A 14,559-nucleotide genomic window follows, 5' to 3' on the forward strand; every position below is an offset into this window, starting at 1 on the left:
CTCTTACCACTCGATCTCCCTCATAAGCACAGAGGTAAAACTCTTCATCAAAGTTCTGGCCAAGCATCTGCTCTGCGTACTGTATTACCTGGTCCATCCAGACCAATGCAGCTCTATCACAAATCGGAGTAAGCCTTATTGCATCAGAGGGAATCATCTGTCTTTGGACCAGTTCGGTCCCTATAGTGCTCTGTGGCACTCATGATCATTGACTCCGAAAAAGCCTTTGATTTGCTAGATTGGGATTTCTTAGAGGAGGTGCTGTTCAAAATGGGATTTGGACCCCAATTTAGATCATATGTATGTGTTTTGTATGCAGTGCCACAGGTCCAAGAATGGGTGAATGGAGCACTATCCTCCAGGTTCCCGATTCATGAAAGGACCAGGCAGGAATGTCCCATCTTCTCTTCAATTTGGCCATAAAGTCGCTGACAGTATGGAGGTGCTATGAGGCTCAGGTTTGGGGGTTTGATTGGGGATTGGCGACAATAGACAGGATTGCTTATACGCTGATGACATCTTAATGTTCTTGGCCCAGCCCATTGCCGCAGGCCCCCGTTTAATTAATATTCTGGAGTACTTCGGGCCAGCGTATGACTTATGTGTGAACTTGGCCAAGTCCCTTCTGGTACCTCTGAGGGGAAACCACGGAGAAGAGACCTCCCAATACGCCACCCACGTTTTCAAAACCCGGGATACCAAATTAAACTGGAACCTGACCCTCTGGCCGCTCCTCTGTAGAGCCCAGGAAGACATTGACAGATCGACTAAGTAGCCCCTCAACCTCTTGGGCAGCGTGCCACTATTTAAGATGATGATTGTCCCGGGCATGTGCTCCCGAACTTCCCCCTACTCTTTCCACAAAGCTGGTTTCACGCTCTGGCAGCCAAAGTAAGTAGGATCTTGGGGGCAAATGAACCTCCCAGAATTGCCTTTGGTAAATATGTCTTGTCTACATATGATGGCAGATATACGCCTCTATTATTGGGCAGCATAAACTTTGGTGGTAGATGATTGGATGCATGGAGGATGGGAAGACCCTGCATTCAAGGGAGAGATTGTACTGATCGGCCTAGACAAGGTAACAGCCTTCTATATGGCACACCCGTCCCTGGGACACCCCAGAGATGACCAAGGGGGTGGTACAGGCATGGAGAACAGCGCTACAGTGGATGGGTGGGACCGCCAAGTATTACTTGAGACCCCACCCTCCAGATTTAATTCAATCTACACAGATCCAATTTCTACCAATACTTGCATCTACGACATGCCCTGTTAGAGAACTGGGAGGCTCTGGCTGGGGTCCCGGTTTATAACTCGCTGAAGGTGCATGTGTCTATGGGTCTCCTATGGAAGGGCGGCATATCCCAAATTTATAGAGCACTTGTAACCCACTCCCCAGCCCTTATGAAGAGTCTGAGAATGAGGTGGGAAAGGTGGCTGATTCCCCTGGAGTATGACAAGTAGAGGGAGGTTGCATGGCGCCTCGTACCCTAGCAATCTTTGCTCGCCTGCGGCTTGTTCAAAGCAAATAACTCCATCATACTTATCTCACGCTGCAGCAGCTGTGGAGGGTAAACCGATTGTCTGCAACCATCTCATTCACATGCCCAGAATGTGAAGGGGATTTTAACCGTATAATTTAGGGATACCCGGTCATAACACACTACTGGTCACAGGTATTTTCCTTGCTGTCAAATGTACTGGGAACCCAAATGACAATACCAAGGAAGCCTGGGGGCACTGGGATTAAACGTGTATCTCTAGATGTTACCTGCAGGATTAGCTTGTTTCTGATTTTGAAAATTCCAGCTCATATGAATGCTATCTACTACTGTGGAAAGTGCAATAGTTACACATGGATGATCAAGTGATAGAAAACTCAGCCTGGGCTTTCCCTTAGGTTCGCAGCTCCGCATCACATTTCTCACTTACCACCAATATCATCAGTTAACACACCAGGCATTGCCACCCTGCCCCTCGCCTTAGTTATTTTACTTCCTTAGGCTTAGCTTACCAGATTTCGCACGTCAGTACCAAACATTTGTTTGTACTGGCAGTCCTGCCCTTCGAGGCTGTACACATGGCTCTTCACCTTGTAGCAGCTGTCAGTGATCGCTGGCTGCCTGGAAGACAAGTAGCTCCCTCCAAAGGTGGGGCTCAGGTAAATCCTCTGTGGGCGGTGAGGGAGGACATGCTCCATCTCTAAAAACAGCTGCTCCGCTGAAAAGCAACAAACCGTGTGGAGAAATCAGGAATAAAACCATGAATGAGGGATGGCATAAATAGAAAATGTTACTTGCCCAGTAAGCATCTATTTGTGGCATGTAGTGTGGTAGATTAACATGCAGTGCATACTCCTGCCATCTAGTGTTGGGCCAGGATGTGTGCAAGTTGTTTTCATCCACATAATTCTTCTTAAGTGACACGTTAGTGTGAATCTAACTAACACAACCATTTTAGAGAGGGGGTCCAAGGGAAAGTTTAAAGACCACATTCCATCACACTCCCTAATCAAACAGTAAATACACAAATACGTGACTGTGGGTCTAAGAAAAACTGTTGAATTGAGCCTGACTATCAAAAGGAATATAGCAAAAGAAGAAAGAAAGAAAAAACAATCTAGTACCACAGGATATCTCCATAATTGTAAAGGTACCCATCAGTTTTCAATTGGTTCCGCCCTGTTCATCATTTGGGACTCCTCACACCGAGGAGAGCAATCCTGCAACCACTTGGTGTTGAGAATAGTGTTTGCCCTAGTGTGTCATTTGGTGTAAGGCTGTTAACTGTGAAAACTGAGTAAAAGCAGTGCATGTAAATAATAATAATAATGGGGTAATAATAGTGAAGGGATATAAAATTTGAGAAATGGGAGAGAAAGAAAAAACTTTATTAAGTATCTCCTATGTTTCCAACGCTAAAAAGTGTGCTAAGAAAAACAAATATCTACTAATAATGATCTAATAAGGTCAACATGTTTCTGCAGACTCTGGACCCGCCTAGGTGACCTGCTGCATTCTTCAGGACCACATCTTGCTACTGCTTGTGCCCCCCCAGTGAAAGAAAAAATGAAGGTGTTTTAAAATGCAATATTTGCAAAAAGTTTTTTACATTACGTTACTGCAAGCGAACCGATTGTCCCTTGACTGGTTCAAGTCCTCCTTGCTCGAATACAAAAATAACAGACAGACAGGCACAACACAACATTTAGAAAAGATCAGTTTGAGGCTCAAAAACACATTGTTTGTTTAGAGCACGGGTACTCATAGTACGGCCCGCGGGCCAGTGGCGGCCCGGCAAGCCTTCCCTGGCGGCCTGCTGACCTTCTAGACATCGTACCCGTGTTGTATTTTTTTTAAAAAAAGGAAATCGTGTCTTCAAACACTGCTGGTTGCTGCAGCGCGAGTCTAAGAGACTCTGCTGCTCTGTGGGGGCCGGCCGCCGGGTGATTCCAAGGATAGTGGAGCTGCAGGGGCCTAAGAAGAGGTTAAGTACAGCAAGGCCTCATTAACATACAAATGGTATTTCTAAAGAGCTGTGAAGTGCTCGGGTGGGGCTGTGTGTGCCAGGAGGCTATCTCAGCCCAGGCTGAGACACGCACGGTGAGGTGAAGAGGGTGACAGAGGGAGGTAGTGGGACTTCCCACGTGGCATAAACAAAAGGCACACTTTGCATTTCTACAGACGTTTTACATCGGGTATCCCAACAGAGGAAGCAAAATCATTTTTAGAAAGAAGATTGCAAGAGCACTAGGGGTGTCATGGCCCGTTGTACTAATTCCGTCTTAACTTCCACGTGTTATATTAATCGAGAAACCTTAAAATGAGACGTGTTTGACGGAATCATTGATTATGTTTATACATTTGTAAAAGAATGTATGATTGTTTGACTGCGGTCTCAGAGAGGTAAAGCGTCAACACTGGTAAATAAAAACTGTGCAGGAACATGCTGGCCATCATTGTACTGGCATATGATGATGAGTGTGTGCGTTTATGATGAGGCTGGACGTGTCGGCATTCGCAGGTGTGTGTATGGATATGTTTGTGGGTGTATGAAAGTGGTTGTCTGAAGGGTGGGAGTGGGCGTATACTTGTGGCTAGTAGCACATAATGGAACCTGAGTGGTCATATATAACTTTTAGTGGGCAGCTGTACGATGGTGAATGTGCTATCCTAAGATGTTAGGTGGACACATCTACAGTGAGTGTGATGGCATACTATAGTAGTGTGTTGGCATATGATGAAGTTATTCATGTTTTATATTGTGTTGTGTGCTACATTTTGTTTGAAAAAGTGGGTAACATAGCAAGACTGTATTGAAGTTGTGAGAGGTAAGGTTAACTGAGTATGACAGAACTGTGATATAAAGCAAAGGTAGAACCTTAACTCAATAATTTCATCACTTCTTACATTTTAAGAAGACACTATTGTTAACATATTAGCTACCTTTAATTCCCTTCTGACTTTACATTTTTCTGTGAATCTAGGAATTTTTTGTGCATATTTTTTCACTTTTGTGTGCTGGGTTACAATGTTGCTTTTGTGGACGTATGACCTTGTGTAGTTCTACATATATATGGTGGTGGGTGCTTTTGTGTATGTTGGTGGGTGTGTGGATGTATGAGGGTGGGTGTGGGGACTTATGTTGTTACACATGTTTCTGAGTTACATAGACGCATTCGAAACTTGCCTGCAGTCAGTGCATGTTGAAGCGCTGGTGCGCTTCCGTTCGAGTAATTATGTTATTGCTGGCAATTCCTGTAGTGAAGGAGTATTGGGACCACTCAGTCCAATGCAGGTAAGCAATTGAAGCTGCCAAAGTATTGCGGTCCTTCAGACAAGCAGCGCTAGTGCTTAGGGCAGTGTCTTTAGAAACCACATTGTTTTAAAAACAGGCAACGTTTCTCAGTTCCGGCGTCGCAATGAACAAGATGCTGGCGCTCCCTTTTAAGAGAATTATGGTAATGGCAGCCCCTCACAGATAAATGTGCTGGGGCACTGGGAGGGAGGAAAAGGGAGGGAGACAAAGGGAGAGGGAGGGAAAGGAAGAGAGAGGGAGACAGACAGAGGGAGGGAGGGAGACAGACCTAGGGAGGGAGACAGACAGAGGGAGGGAGGGAGACAGACCGAGGGAGGGAGACAGACAGAGGGAGGGAGACAGACAGTGAGAGGGGGAGGGAGAGGGAGACAGAGGGGGGGACAGAGGGAGGGTGACAGACAGTGGGAGGGAGACAGAAAGAGGGAGACAGACAGAGGGAGGGAGACAGACAGGGAGACAGAGGGAGACAGACGGAGGGAGGAAGGAGACAGACGGAGGGAGACGGAGGGAGACAGATGGAGGAAGAAGGGAGACAGAGAGAGGGAGACAGAGGGAAGGAGACAGAGGGAGGGAGACAGAGAGAAGGAGAGGGAGACAGGGAGGAGGACAGAGGGAGGGAGACAGAGGGTGACAGAGGGAGACAGACAGATGGAGGGAGGGAGAGGGAGACAGACAGATGGAGGGAGGAAGAGGGAGACGGAGGGAGGGAGACAGGCAGAGGGGGAGGGAGGGAGACAGAGAGAGAGAAAGAGGGAGACACAGAGAGAGGGAGACAGAGAGAGGGAGACAGAGAGGGAGACAGACAGACAGAGGGAGAAAGAGAGGGAGAGGGAAGGAGTGAGACAGTCAGAGTGAGTGAGGTTGAGGGAGAGGGAGTGAGTGAGACAGAGAGGGAGAGAGAGGGAGTGAGACAGTCAGAGTGAGACAGAAGGAGAGAGAGAGAGTGAGACAGAAGGAGAGAGAGGGAGTGAGACAGTCCGAGTGAGTGAGAGAGAGGGAGGGAGAGAGCTAGAGAGAGGGAGGACAGAGAGAGTGATAGAGAGAGATAGAGCGAGATAGAGATAAAGAGAGAGAGAGAGAGAGAGAGATGTGTGTATGCGAGGTCTGGTGGCTCAGTGGACGAAGGCGTCCGCTGCAGGGACCTGTGATCAACCTCATGGTCGCAGTTTTTTTTGTTGCTCTAGCCCCGCCCCCTCCCCCACTGACCCTGCCCCCACTAGTGCGGCCCTCGGACACAAACCACACTGTAAATTTGGCCCCCGAGAGAAAGTTTGTGAGTACCCATGGTTTAGAGCATAGTATTTGGTATGTATACTACATATCCCTATTGATGTACTTTATTTTACAATACCAATTTCTATATCGGACAGCTGGACCAACCTGGGCTTGTTGGTGTGCTAGTACATTCACACAATAGTGTTTAGTGAAGGTGAGTGGGGTAGACCAAATAGCTGCTTTACAAATGTCAGACATGGTATGTTTACCAACAAAGCCATAGAGGCTCCTTTCTTTTTAGTAGAGTGGGCTCTTGCAGGAACAGTCAAAACCCTTTTAGATTTTGCATAACCGGTTTGGATCAGTGCTTAATGTGTAAAAAAATAAAAATAAAAAGTGCCAGGGTCTTCAGCAAGAGGCTACTTGAGCTTGCATCACTCATGGCTTCTGCTAGCAGTATCAATAACAATATAAACACAGGGAGGAGGAGCTTCGCGGGCAAGCAAGATGGCCGCGTAAGCTCGGAGCTCCGGAGACCCTCCGACCCTCCGCATACATCCTGACTGAAATCCTGATCCACGGTGGTGGAATCTGGTTGGTGAACGGTCGTTGAGACGGGATCCGCTGTCCGATCAAAAATCCGACGCTCCTGGACGGAGTTACATCGTGCCAGGGATGGACTATTGTCTCTGTGATGGCCGACGACGGCAACACCGTAACGCATGAACGAAATGCTGTATGAGTGACTGCTACGCCGGCCCTGCGGAGCACGCGAAGGTGCGGAGTGGCCTTTCGCTGAACAACTATCGGAGGCTGCTACGCTTTGTAATCCCTTTGCATAACCGTAGTGGCCTTGGTGTGCCGCCCTTTGTTCAGTTCCCCGGCTCCAACATGGCGGGCAAGGGCGAACCGGATAGGACGGCGAGCCGAGTTAGTAGGAAGACTACTCAACCCCAGCCGAATAAGATTGATCGCTATGCCCAACAAAGGATCTCTCCGAATGCGGCTGCCCGGCCAAAAGACTCCCATCGGGAGGGATCGCCAGACACGTCGGAGCCGACACTTCGGGATGTTATGGGGGCCATAGCTGGCATCAAGACGGAGATGCACAAACAGCATGAAGTCCTAACACACAAAGTTGACACTCTGGCGATCGAACTTAACCTGATTAGAGCTGATCTGGGCAAGACTAACGATAGAGTTAAATCGCTGGACATCAAAACTGCCAGCCTCACAACTGATGTTTCGGACCTGCAGACGGAGGTCCGGGACCTGAGGTCTGCCAACAAACTCTTCTCGAGGCGGCTGGAAGATTTTGAGGGACGTGCCAGGCGGCAGAACATTCGAATCATCGGTGTACCGGAAGGGGCAGAGGACTCGACCACTGATCTCTTTGTGGAAGACTTGATACAAACTCATCTGGCCCCTGCGGGCCTCAGCCGTTTCTTTTCAGTAGAGCGGGCCCACAGAGTGCCGGGGGGACGTCCAAAGTTGGGCGCCACGCCGAGACCCATCATAGCACGGCTGTTCAACTTCAGAGATCGGGATGTGATTCTGCAGGCCTCGAGACGTAATGGGCCCCTCAAGTTTAAGAATGCGGATATCAACTTTTACCCGGACTTCACTAGGGCAGTTCAGCGCCAGTGTCAAAGCTTCGCAGGAGTGAAGAGACGTCTCAGAGTTTTAGGGATGAAATACTCGATGATGTTCCCTGCGAAACTACGTATCGAGCATGATGGCCGTGCTGTATTTTTTGACATGCCCGAAGTGGTCAGCGAATGGCTGGACACCTTGCCGCACAGACACGAGGAACGAGAAGAACATTCGGAGGGTGCCTCGGGAGGCCCTGAGCAACAAGAGTAGAATTCACTTTTACAACTTTGTCGGTCGGTGGCCCTGTCGACAATGACCAATGCCATACTGCTGCACTTTAAGATGTATATCCTTCTTCCCGCTATGGAGGGTGGCGGGGGGGACTGTGTGATCTCCTTTCTCCTCTAGGGTCTTTCTGTAGTTTAGTTAATGGGGCGACAGGCACACTGCTGGTTGGGGGGGCTTTTTAGTCTGATGCAGGGGTGCAGGGTGGGGGAAGGTTTGATTGTTGGTTCTGTTTGTTTTCTTTCTCTCTTTTTTCTTCTTTTAAGGCAAAACAAAGACTGTTCTATTTCTGTTTGTGTAACTATGAGGCCTGCCGGGGGAGGCAAGGGCCCACGATTTGACGATGGGGGGTAGGAAACTAAAAGTGCTGTGTTGGAATGTTAACGGTTTGGGTGATCGCATTAAGAGAAGGGTGGTTCTACAACTGTTTAAGAGATGTATGCCTGACGTTATTCTGCTACAAGAGACACACTTGGTGGGAAATACGTGCCAAGCGCTTAACAGGAAGGGATTCAAGATGGTGGCACATTCAGGGTTCTCCTCGGGATCCCGGGGGGCGGGGATCATGGTGCGCGCGTCTCTCCCACTTGAGATTAACTCTAGCATTGTTGATGAGAGGGGGCGGTACGCTGCTGTCTCGGGGAGATGGGAGGGACGGTCCTTGGTTCTGGTTTCAGTTTACGTCCCCCCTGGGTTGCAAAACAACACTTTTCAGGATCTTGGAGGCGCCATCTGGAGCCTACCCGAGGGGTTGCTTATTGTGGGTGGCGATTTCAACTCGGTCTGCTCGGGGACCTTGGACAGACATCCGCCCAGAGATCTCCGAAGTTCGCAATCCTGGCTGCCCGATTTCCTGGACACCATGGGGCTGATTGACTGCTGGAGGCTTATGCATCCTACCCAGAGTCAATATTCATTTCACTCCGGGGCACATGGTAGTCTTTCCAGAATTGACTATATCCTGGCCCTAGCGGCCCACGCATCGGCAGTTTCCGAGGCCCGATTACTGGCGAGGGGCATCTCGGACCATTCCCTGGTTTGGGTGTCCTTCGACTTTGATATTGTGGTTACCGAGCGGGTGGTCGTGGTCAATCCGTGGTATTTTCGCAACCCGAAGACGCGTGGACTCATGGCCAAGGCTATTGAGCTCTATTTTGTTGAGAACGCGGGGTCGGTTGCCTCGGCCGTCACCCTGTGGGAGGCGTTCAAGACAGTCTTGAGGGGTGAGGCGCTCTCCCTTATTGCTGACGTCCGGAGACGCAGAGATGCGGACATGGTTCGTATCGAAGCTGAGATTAAGGATCTGGACTCCCAGCTGGAAGTCAGCCCGACACCTGAACTGCTCCATATCCTCTCGCTTAAACAGTCAGAATATCGAGACACTGTCTCTGACGCCGCAAAGACCATGGGTAGAGAGCAACAGGGTAGGATTTACGACGTCGGGATAAGGCGGGCAAGCTCATCGCTTGGCTGGACAAAAAGGAAAGGGCTAGTCGGGTGGTTCCAGAAGTGTTGGGGGAGGACGGCTTGACTGTCACCGATCCGAGTGCAATAGTCGAGATGTTCGCAGACTACTTTGATGCCATGATGCCATTTACACCTCGGTCTCTGACCGATCTGAGGCCGACTCCGGAGAGCTTTTGGCGGAGATGGACCTCCTGTCCCTGTCAGAGACGGACCAGGATGACTTAGATAGGGAAATTACCGCAGACGAGATAGCCCTCGCTATTCGCTCCCTTAGATCTGGCAAGGCGCCCGGTCCCAATGGTATACCGGTGGAACTTTAGAAAATCAAACCCGATGTCGTCTCTCTGCCCCTGCGGAACATGTTTCTGGAGGCGCAGGAGAAGGGCATGCTTCCCCACGACCAGAGGCTGGCCACCATTGTGGTCCTCCATTGTGGTCCTCCATAAGGAAGGGAAACCCAGAGACCTGTGCCGATCGTATCGTCCCATCTCTCTATTGAATGCTGAGCCTAAGATTCTGGCTAAATTGCTGGCCAACCATTTGATTGGCGCAATTGGCGACTTAGTTCACCCGGACCAGTCGGGCTTTATTCCACACCGCAACACTGCCCTTAACCTTCGGAGACTCCACAGAGCCCTTGCCAGGGCTCACACACTCAGAGAGCCTGGCGTCATTGGATGCCACGATGGCGTTTGACTCCCTTGAATGGAACTACCTATGGGCAGTGTTAGCGAAGCTCGGATTTGGTCCGGAATTCGTGGGGTGGGTCAAGCTTCTGTACGCCTGCCCGCTGGCCAACGTAACGGTCAAAGGTCGTGTTTCCGCGTCCTTTGCTCTCCACAGGGGCACCAGGCAGGGTTTCCCCCTGTCGCCCCTGTTGTTTGCATTGGCACTTGAACCGCTGGCCGCGTGGCTACGACACCACCCTGATATACATGGAATCCGTTGGTCCCCTGGATTCGAGGACCGAGTGTCACTATATGCCGATGACATCTTGCTGTATCTCACCTCTCCTTGTAAGTCACATATTGTGGTGTGTGACGTGCTGCGCCTCTTCGGCAGGCATTCTGGCTTGGTCATTAATTGGTCGAAGTCGCACCTGTACGTTCTGAGAGGGGGGACGCCTCGACTTCCAAGGGACTGTGGCATACAGGTTGCGAGACAGGGATTTAAATACCTGGGGATTTACATCTCAACTGACCCCAAGACACACTACATGAACAATTTGCTTCTCCCCCTCGTCCGTCTCCGACGTGACGTAGAGGGTTGGCGTAAACTCCCACTCTCCCTTCTTGGGCGTGCGGCACTATTTAAAATGATGTCCCTGCCCAGGTTCCTGTATGCTCTACAAAATACCCAAGACCCGGTCCCAGCTAGTTACTTTAGGGAGATCGAGAGCCTGCTCTGGGATGGCAGACCACGCATAGCCATTACGAAGCTTACGCTCCCGTGGTATGACGGGGGTATAGCATTGCCTGACGTCCGCAGATATTATTGGGCCTCCCAGTTGGTAGCCCTAAACCACGGCCTCTACGGTCCTGCAGAAAGCCCGGGCTACGCCATGGATCGGTGGCTCCTGGATGACGGGAAATACCACAGGGCGTTGTACTCGAGATCTCTGGATGGTCGAATGTCTGGGCCAACGAAAACGGCTGTGCACATATGGAGGACGATCACGAAGTCACAGGGGTGGAAGGGTAGGCTTACAATGGCAACACCTCTCTACGATTCTGAGATACTGGGTAAATTGTGGCACACCAAGGGCTTCGACAAGTGGGACATGATCGGCATATCCAAGGTGGAAGACATGATAGTGAGAGGGGAGGTAAAATCTTTTGCTCTCCTGCAGACGGAGTTCCGGCTGGGCGGAACGGAATATTTCCGGTACGCTCAGCTGCGTCACGCACTTCTGGCAGTCATGCCGGAGGGCGAGAAAATCCCTGAATATTCCACCCTGGAAGATAGGGTACTATTTTTTTTTTTTTTAATTTGTTTTTATTGCAGAATTAGAAACCACAGAATATTTATTTATTTATTTTTAACATTTATAAAGCGCTGCTTATACCCTTGGGCGTCAACCAGTCCACTCATGGTGTCCCCCCGCTGCAATCATTAAAAGCTTGTATCATACACAGCCATTCAGCCCGCATCCCGGAGGCCGGGCGGCGTAGTGCCCTGAGTAGCAGGGAGGCATCACGGTGATTGTCCCTACGGGACAATGGTCGAAAGAACGTTTTACGTATCTGCGTTTTACCCCCCACCCACAACAAGTGACAACATCAGCCTTTCCACATATGCAGGTCAGTGCTACAAGCCGCCTCCGGACCCCCTCCTTGCCTGCGGGGCCCACCATACCTGACCCGCTCTCTCTGGTACCTCCCGCTCACCACTTACGCCCCCACAGGCCCTTCTCAACCCAGAATCGCTGCCGCGGCCAATCAACCCCCAAGCTCCCAACCCACCCCGAACTCCCACTTAACAACCCCCTAGTGTCCCCTCCCCGGCAACCGCTAATGGTGTGTGTCCTGGTCTGAATTGTAGTATGGGTCCCGCTACAGTGTCAATGAAAACTCTGAGCTAGTATGCTTCGTGGTGTCCACAGGTTCCATTCACTCAGTCCTCATCTTCTACCAATGAATCACGCAAGGCTTGCACCACTAATTCCCACGCACGCGCTGCATCCAAGGCTTTCTCATTACCAAGCTTGACAGCCTGCCTCATTCGGACCACACTCTCACATTCAGACCACCGCAGCAATTCATTCTTCCACCTCCTTACTGACGGCCCGCCCCTGGACTTCCAATGCCATGAGATCTCCCTTTGTGCCAGTATCAAACCCAGGTCAATAAATTTGCTCGTCACCTTAGTGTGTTTGGTGTGCGGGAACCAGAGCAACAGACACGCCGCCATGTCGAAGTCCACCTCCCTGTCAGTCACTTTGTTTAGAAGGTCCCCCACCTCTGCCCAATAGGCCTCCAAGTGCGGGCAACCCCAAAACAAGTGATCCATGTCCGCCTCTGGTGACGAACACCTCGGGCACCTTGCGTCCTACACCTGGAAGTACCGCCGTATTTTTTCCGGAGTCAGATAGGCCCTATGCAGCACAAAGAAATGTACTTGCTGGAAACGTGCATTCCTCGTGCCCTTCCATGTGCGCCGTAAAATATGGCTCCATACCGTGTCCGGGATGGGCCTACCCACACTCTCCTCCCATTTCGCTTTGAGCCCCTGAAGCGGTTCCAGTCCCTCGTGCAACATCCTGTTATGGAGGCAGGTCACCGCCTTAAAGGTGCCCGCTGCCATCACCACATATTGGCATGCCATGGTTGTGTCCGGTTCAATGAGCCCTCCCTTCCAATGCTTCTGTATGGCCGCTACCACCGCCGCATGCAAGAGAAAACCCCCGTCCGACAGCCCGAACTGGTCCTGAAGTACTCCGTAGGGCACCAAAGTCCCATCGACATACAGGTCACCCACCACCTGAAGTCCCGCCTCCTCCCATTCCAGCAATGGGGACCAATCGCCCCCGTGTGGTAGGGCTGTCAGCATGCCAATCGAAATCTCCGGCGCATAAGGCCGAGTCGCCCTCGCCCTCCTGAGACTCCTCTGCCAGCACAACCTGAGCGCCGTTCCTCCATAGTGAGGCCCCGTAGCTCCAACCTCTGCTGCATAACGATATAGGACAACACATGGCGCCGTATCCCCAACTCACGATCACACTCCGGTCCCCTAAACACCCGGGCCACATGCTGCGTGAGAACCTGGAGCTGCGCCGCCAAGTAATACAGTTCGAAATCAGGAACAGCCACCCCCCCCCCTCAATCTTGGGGCGTAGCAACGTGCTCAAAGCCACTCTACGGCGGCCATGTCCCCACAAGAATCCAATGACCATCGTCCTCAGGCCCCTAAAGATCCTCTGAGGGATCCAAATGGGTAGCGTCCGGAAGTAGTACACGAGTCGGGGGAGCGCCACCATTTTCAAAAGAGCAATCCTACCCAATACCGTCAGCGGGAGGGTCGACCAAAAGGACATACTACCCCTCAGTGCCCGTATGCACCTTCCAATATTGCCTTCTAATAGGTCCGCGGTCACGTGGTAGATCCGGACTCCCAAATAGGTGAAGCAAGATGGCTCCCAAACTACCCCTAATTCGCGAGCAGGGCAGGGCGACTCCGGTCTCAGCGGGAACACACAGGTCTTCGCCCAATTAACCTTAAGGCCCGACAACCGGCCAAACTCCGACAGCAAGTCCATCGCTCCTTCCAAGGCTCGCTCCGTATCGTCTAAATACAGCAACAGGTCATCCGCATACAGCGAGATGTGATGTAGCCGCCCGCCACTGTCTATCCCCGCATATCTGTCTCCCGTCCTAGCATGGGCCGCCAGGGGTTCCATCGCCAGGGCGAACAGGAGGGGGGAAAGGGAGCACCCCTGTCTCGTTCCCCTGCCCACCGGGTAAGCCGCAGACACCAAGCCACCCAAGCGTACTCGCGCCGTCGCCGAGGAATACAGAACCTTCGTCCACCGGCGGAACCCTTCACCTATGCCAAACCTCTCCAACAGTCCATCCAGAAAAACCCACTCCAGACTGTCGAACGCCTTCTCTATGTCCACTGAGAGGACCGCCTGGGACCCACCCTCGTCCAGGGCAGCGTCCATAATCCCAACCAGTCGCCGGATATTCAACGCCGTGCTCCTCGTGGGGATAAACCCCGCTTGATCCCTGTGCACCAGGCCAGTCATGTGTGGTGCTAGCCTGGTGGCCAGAATCCGGCTCAGGATCTTGTAGTCCACCGTTAGCATGGACAACGGTCGATAGGACCTCACATCTGTCGCATCCCTGCCGGGTTTTAGGAGCGGCACGATCAAAGCTTCCCTCATGGACCCGGGCAAACCCCCTGACTTATAAGCCTCTGTGTACACCACTAGCAGTCTGGGTGCCAAGCTATCTACAAACTGCTGGTAAAACTCTATTGGTAACCCGTCCACTCCGGGTGTTTTATTCCGAGCCATATGTTTAATGGCCGCCCTTATTTCAATGGCCGCCCTTATTTCAGTAAGCGTGATCGGCCCGCCCAGCTCTTTCGCGTCCTCCTCGTCCAGGACCGGAAGCTGCCTCGCCTCTAGGTACTCCACAATGTCCTGGGCTTCCACTCCCAACTGACTCCGGTACAATT

At 51.3% G+C, this 14,559-nt stretch overlaps 1 protein-coding gene across 2 annotated transcripts in view; it reads right to left on the bottom strand.

Moving 5' to 3' along the window:
* Positions 1-14,559, bottom strand: part of SMPD4 (sphingomyelin phosphodiesterase 4) — a 601,593-nt gene that overhangs the window by 129,331 nt on the left and 457,703 nt on the right. For both annotated transcript variants that reach the window (XM_086942783.1, XM_086942784.1), the window contains one exon: positions 2,018-2,223. In XM_086942783.1, coding sequence (XP_086798909.1) covers positions 2,018-2,223 — 206 coding nt within the window. The remainder of the gene's footprint in view (positions 1-2,017; positions 2,224-14,559) is intronic.

This window comes from Lissotriton vulgaris, chromosome 11, assembly GCF_964263255.1.
Source record: "Lissotriton vulgaris chromosome 11, aLisVul1.2, whole genome shotgun sequence".
In the NCBI taxonomy this organism is placed as follows: domain Eukaryota; kingdom Metazoa; phylum Chordata; class Amphibia; order Caudata; family Salamandridae; genus Lissotriton; species Lissotriton vulgaris.